Below are 6,913 nucleotides of genomic sequence, written 5' to 3' on the forward strand. Positions count from 1 at the left end.
GCAACATTAATAAAAGTAGAAGAGTAGATTCACACCATCACTTAGACAAGTATAGACAATTGTAACAGAATAGGTTTAACTGCTCTTCTTGAGGTTGCTTTAGGCTTGAACTTAAAAAACATGAAATGTATTACACCACAAGCGTTCAAGCTCACTAGTTAATTAAAGCATGACAAGTTTGACTATCCATTAACTTTTCTTTACCATAGCTTCTCTCTTGTAGTAGACGGTGCACGCACCCACCTACATCACCAGCCCCTCCCCCCCCTTCACCCCTTCACTACAACTTCTCTTGTAGTAGATGACAACCCTTGCCCCCACACATGCACACATCCTTTTCAATGAGAATTTCAATGTATAACTATAATTAGACCTCTACTCTCTCCTCCTCTTTGTCCTTTGCTATCATTAGGGCTAATAACCTGGATTTCTGCCTTCTAATTCACACCCTTCAGACTTAATTATGCAGCTGCAACTTCTCAAAAATTAACACATACCCACATGCTGTGCTGCTCTCTTTCTTAGCCTCTACAAGAAACCACCCATCCAAAGCCCTTGCTTTCTCCTTTCACTAGACCTGATTATGTGTGTGCTTGCTTCCAGCCTAGGTTGGCTTGTCACCTACCAAGTTCCAACCATAGGCCTCTTCCAAAGCACACCTCAAACCTCGACTTTTGATGGAGTTCAGCGTGCATACACTGACTTCAGTCATCTAACAAGTTTGAGTCTAGCCAGACCAGCATGAATTTCAAGTGTCTTTTGGCATATACATGTTGCCATTGCGTTTATTATGCTAAAGAGAGATAGGAATTGAAACCTCTAATGGGGGTAGCATGTATTGAGGCAATGAGCTGATTCATCATTCTACTCCCAGCCTGCACATAAATTGGGCCTGGCATATGTTATTTATGCTGAGAAAAGACAAAAGACACTCTCCTTTGTGATCAAAAAGTTTCCTCCATAAATATTTATGATGTATCAAAATCAATGAACATTCTGTGCGCATCCCGGTGAGGAGCATAATAATCATGCACAATTGTGTCCATTTTGAATCCCATCTTTCTATACAAACCCATGGCTGCTTCTCGAGTTGGATCGACATGAAGCATGACTCGGCAAACAGACCTTGTCTGGCACTTGGAGATTGCTGCTTTTAACAATGACTCCCCATAACCTTGCTTGCGGCAGCGCTCTCTCACTGCTAGCAAAACAAGGAAATTTCAAATTTGTATTCTATTTTACATCTCCTATGTGTACTTTCCACATGATGCTAGGTGTGTGCACATCTTGGGTTTACTGAGAGTGCACAGTGGATGTTCTACAGGTTTTCTGCCTTCATATGATGCATGCGCACAGTGCACCCTTTGTGGCTGTCTTCCTATAATATACATACCCTTCTGAGGGTTTTTCTTCATTCTGGGCCTGTGAATGGAAACACATTAGGGTTTTCTATGTCTGATGCACATACAGAGCAGAACTTTATGCTAGGTATGTGACCAGCAGGAATGCTAATTTTCTTACATTCTGGGGCTTTCATGGGTTTTCCTTCACGCTAGATATGTGAACAGCAGGGTTTTCATGTATTCTGAGGGTTCTTCATGCCAAGCATTAGGGTTTTCTATGTATGATGCATATACAGAGCAGAATTTTATGCTAGGTGTGTGACCAGCAGGAATGCTAATTTTCTTACATTCTGAGGCTTTCATGGGTTCTCCTTCACGCTAGATATGTGAACAGCAGGGTTTTCATGTATTCTGAGGGTTCTTCATGCCAAGCATTTACACAGCAGATAAGCTAACAATTTTAGGGTTTTTCTTCATATGATGCAGACAGTTTGAGGTGAGCAGGGGTCGTGAGCTGACCTGCTAGCTTGACGATGGATGCCGCGAGGGAGGATGTGAAGGAGTAGATGACATAGCCTGCGACAGAGATCTGAGAGTCGTCATCCTGCTGCTGCCGAGCGAGGGCATAGAGGAGCCCCGAGTTCTTCTTCCTCACCTCCTGCGCCAGGGTGCTGCACAGGGACTCGTGCTTGGGAAATATCCGGCGCTCCAACTTCAAAATCTGCTGCAGAACAACCACCGCATCACCTGTGCTGCCCCTGCTCCCTTCGCAGTCTAGCTTAAGCTCTTTAATTACAGGCTCCGAGTCCATACTCAATGATGCAGCATGACTTCACACATCCATGGATCTGATGACTTGAGGAAGACCAAGAGGCCTACAAGCATATGCTCTGGGGCATTGGGGCGATGTAGCCTGCGGCATGGAGCTTCATGCATCTATATGGGAATGAAGTGTAAAGGAGAGGGGTAACAGATACTCATACCTACTAAGCACCCACGTACCGGGTAGGCACGTTAGGCCTCCTGGTGCCAAGTGCCTCCGAGGGTAGTCCTTCATTGTTGTACTGTAAGATGATGAAAAATCACTCCCAAACCTTCAAAAGCCTACTTCAAACATGGGATTTAGTGCCCTTAGAATGCACCCACGTACCGGGTAGGCACGTTAGGCCTCTTGGTGCCACGTGCCTCCGAGGGTAGTTCTTCGTTGTTGCACTGTAAGATGATGAAAAACCTCTCCCAAACCTTCAAAAATCCACGCCTACTTCAAGTATGGGATTCAGTGCCCTACACTCTCCTATTTGACTAGTTTGGCTAGTACTACTAAGTGTAAGGTGTCATAAAAGTATTGTAGAAGTATAAAATAATATTTTCAAAGCTAATGTGATGAGCTTCTACTAGGTGTGTAAGAAAAATGAGAGAGGACCTCTCTAAATAGGTAATGGTCCCTTCATAAATTGGCATGTATGAGTCCCAACCCCACTATGCACTTTACTTTAGATGAGTTAACTCAATGAAAAAGGGGCTAGACGAATGCTTACTAAAACAAGAGCCCACTATGCACTAATGCAACTAGAGTTGAGGGAGCCCAACAACACTTATGCAAGAAACCACTAGCCATCCCATGGTTTATCGATACCACCTAGCAAAAAACCATGTGCATATTACCACTTACCATTTTTCACTTACCACCTCCTCAATTCTGCTTGGTTTCCTCCTCAAACCATGCTTAATTAAATTATTTTTCCCAAGGGTACACACACTTAATCTAGGTTTAATGAAAGAAAGGGGGGAACACTCATAAATTCGAGTTTACATTGTAGCACTCATAGAGGAGGGCTCACTCTTCTTCTCAAAAGGGAGAAGCCACCATAGCCAAGGGCTTGAGCTCCAAGAAGGTAAAAACCAATAATTGTGATTATGATGATGGTTAACAAGAGATTAGGACCCATATTGCCTTATATACTAGATTGCTCTTTCACTACTTAAAAGTGTCCATGCCCATGGCCCAACTTCTATCCACATAACCCATGGTTACGAAATGGTCACACACACTCTTTAGCCCATGCCCATGGCATTTGGCCCATAGTGGCACGACACTTATTTTACTTTGTTACAAACCATGCCCATGGCCTTTGGCCCATGGTTACACACACTCTTTAGCCCATGCCCATGGCCTTTGGCCCATAGTGGCACCACACTTATTTTACTTTGTTACAAACAATCCACACCTATGAGGTTTTGTCCTCGAAACCATAGATGTACATGTGAAACATCACACGAATGGAGAACATGTATGAAACTTCATGTCGAGGTAGCCATTCCTCCACACTTGAAAAGTAGCATCCATCTTCAACCAAGTTTACTTGAAAACGTTTCTCATGTGAATGACTATAATTTGTAACTTGTGCCTTCAAAACAACCCCAAACAAATGTATCTTGATGTTGTACAAGTCTTGTGAAGCTTCCATGCACCATGCATCCACTTCTAATGAGTATAAGCCTATCCAAAGTGTGTTTATAGGAATTTCTATTAAACAACACACCGTTTTCAAGCATCATTCATCTCTTCAAATGCATTCATCATGTGTAAAGGCCTTCCTCTTGGTTCAAACTTGAATCAATGTCATCCCCAACCAAAGAAAGATGGCAAACCAAAAATGCCTAGATCAAAGGGAAATCCATTAACCCCATATGTAGATGCATATAATGTACAAATATCCATCATGTGCATAGCATCCACCAAGATCATATGGAAATGAAGCCGAACCACTCATACTCATAAGAAAAGTATAAGCGATGAAGCTATTTCTCACACTTATGTCAAGGTCAAAAGGATATGCATCATTATCGTCATCATTAGAGGCATAGGTATCATGGCCAATGAACCACCATCATGGTCCTCCCATGAGTCATCATATATATATATATATATATATATATATATATATATATATATATATATATATATATATATATATATATATATATACATCATCACCATAGACATCCTCATAAGCATCATAACCCATAGCATCTTCTACATAAATGTCTCATGTGGATCATCATCACTATCATCCACATTATCATCATGTGGATCTTCAACACTTGTCTCATCTTCTAATACACATTGACCTCTTGAGAATCAGCATCATGAAGGTCACTCTAATAGTTGTCCCTTTTGTCAAAAAGATTCTCATCACAAGCATCACAATCCCCACACTCATTCTCATTAAGAGAACCATGCAATTGTTCTTCATTTTCCTCATCTACACTTGCATCCTCATGGCTATTCACTGGTTCATTTTTAGCCACCAATGCATACATAGAAATCTCTTGACATTCTTCATATGCCTCACCATCTTCACTTGAAGAGTAATGGTCTCCATTGAGAGACTTGGTCTGAAGTATTGAGAGACTCGGTCTGAAGTGAACTCCTTATAGATTTCCCACTAAGAGATGAGGCAGGTATGCAGAATAATCTCATTAGTAACAAGATCTCATTAATAACAAGATCTCATTGAGAGAAATGCCATCATGAAGGAGGAAATGATCCTGGGAGACGATCTTGGATTTGCACTTGTATAACTATAATATCCAATGGGAGAAGAGGACGGCACAGCTGAACAAAGGCAACAACGTCATTTTCGTGCCCTTATGGAGCTCGATAAACAGAGGGAAGCAGGCCATGATTGAGGATATGGAAACACCAAGCATGGTAACAATAGCTCATGTACTAGAGAAGGCATCAACTCCGCAATCCATACGCAAAAAACAGCTAAAGTCACAAGGTAATCAGCAGTGGGTGCCTAAGGATCAACTTGGAAACCAGCTATACAAAGATGAGAAGGGCGTTAATAAGGAATCAAGGAAAAGAGTTCAAAGATCAGACAAGGAATATAAATGGTCTTCAAATGTAATGTAAGCTGGTAGTAATACAAACAAAACAGCACTCCACAAAGCCCTCATAAGCAATGGGTTCGGAAGGAATTACTAGTGGCACAAGGCTATTACTAGGGAAATACAACAGTATGGGTGCCCAAATTCCACCCAAAGGCCATTATGGTGGCAAATACTTACAAATACAAAGAAAAGGGCAGTAAAGGCATTCAGAACCAACTCCCGACTAAAACAAATGCTAGGAATGCACAAACATTGGTGTGGAGGAAGAAATCAATCTAACAGGATGGGTTAAATATAACAAAACTGCTACCTATAACCACCACGATCCTGGGCAATGTTATTAAAAAGAAGAAAAAGAAAGTGTAACAAATGGACACATATACAAACCCCAATCCATAGGACTCAGTAGAAACACTCTTCAGTTGGATGGAGGGAAAGATCAAGCACTCTCACACAGAGTTAAAATGCTTGCACAAGAACAATTGCCCAGAAGTGCCAAAGTACCACCTTGGTTTCCATGGCACTAAAAAATAAAGGTATCCATTACTCAAAAATGGATACAAGGTAAAAATGGGGATCATTGACTTCATCCAATCTTTGAATGCATGATTGAGTGTCTGACCATGAAAGGAACGTAGGGTATCAACCTTGCACACACTTGGTTCAAAACAGTTCACGTCGTGAACTGGTACAAAAAGGTTCACGTCGTGAAACATTCTAAGCAGTTCACATTCTGAACCGGTCCTAAAAGGTTCACATCGTGAGCTAGTTCTCAAGGGTTCACATCGTGAAACGGTCACATTTTCTTGACCAATCATGAGAAGCCACGTGGCATTCTTCATTAAGGCAGCAGCCCAGTCCGACAGCTGTGCCATAAAATCGATTTTTCTTTCCTTTTTCGTGCATTTTGCATTCGTCGTCATTCATCGTGTGTGCAACCCTTGAGCTTGGATCTCACTGATTTTAGTTTTTGTCTATCTGCCTATGCAAAATCGACATATTTGGGTTTGAGGGAGGTGGGAGCTTGTACCTTACCTTTGCGTTTTCTTTTCGTGTTTTCATTTATTTTCTTCTTGAGCATAAGTTGCATAATTGAAAGTGGTTGATTGAATAACCGTGAATGATTGCTCCCCGTGTCATTAATCACATTCATTATCATCATCTCACAAACCCCGCACTCTATTGGTAAATCACATCATACATTCACAAAAACTGGTTATTAGACATGAATCAAATTCACTCTTCAAAAAGAAAGTAGAAAACCTGCACTTTCACGAAACCACAATCTGCAATTTCACGGGTTTAACCCATTTCATGGGATAACTTTTCACACGGGTTTAGGCCATTTCAGGGGATAACTTTTCATCACAGGTTTAAACCATTTCACGGGATAACCCTTCACGGCCTAAAAACTTGCACTTTCATGGTTTAAACCATTTCACGGGTTTAGGCCATTTCACAATTTAAACCATTTCATGGGATAACCCTTCACGACGGCCTAAAAACCTGCACTTTCACGATTTAAACCATTTCACGGGTTTAGGTCATTTCACGGGATAACCTTTCACATAGGTTTAAACCATTTCATGAGAATACCTTTCACGACAAAAAAACCTGCACTTTCACGGAGACCCATTTCACAGAAAAATTAATTCACAGGTTTAGGCCAT

At 41.3% G+C, this 6,913-nt stretch overlaps 1 protein-coding gene across 2 annotated transcripts; it reads right to left on the reverse strand.

Moving 5' to 3' along the window:
• Window positions 1-937: 937 nt before the first annotated feature.
• Window positions 938-2,288, reverse strand: LOC147618617 (Acyl-CoA N-acyltransferases (NAT) superfamily protein). 2 transcript variants are annotated; one of them, XM_086773641.1, is made up of 2 exons: window positions 1,863-2,288; window positions 938-1,198 (listed from the first exon to the last, which is right to left on the reverse strand). In XM_086773641.1, the coding sequence occupies exons 1-2, from the start codon at window positions 2,152-2,154 to the stop codon at window positions 969-971; spliced, it is 522 nt and encodes a 173-aa protein (XP_086629767.1). In that variant the 5' UTR covers window positions 2,155-2,288; the 3' UTR covers window positions 938-968. The 2 variants fall into 2 exon arrangements, with proteins under 2 accessions (XP_086629767.1, XP_086629766.1); XM_086773640.1 differs by having other exon boundaries at window positions 938-1,201.
• Between the last annotated feature and the right edge of the window lie 4,625 nt (window positions 2,289-6,913).

The sequence above is a fragment of the Cibotium barometz genome, chromosome 34 (genome assembly GCF_041138505.1).
Source record: "Cibotium barometz isolate CiBa-2024 chromosome 34, ASM4113850v1, whole genome shotgun sequence".
Lineage (NCBI taxonomy): Eukaryota > Viridiplantae > Streptophyta > Polypodiopsida > Cyatheales > Cibotiaceae > Cibotium > Cibotium barometz.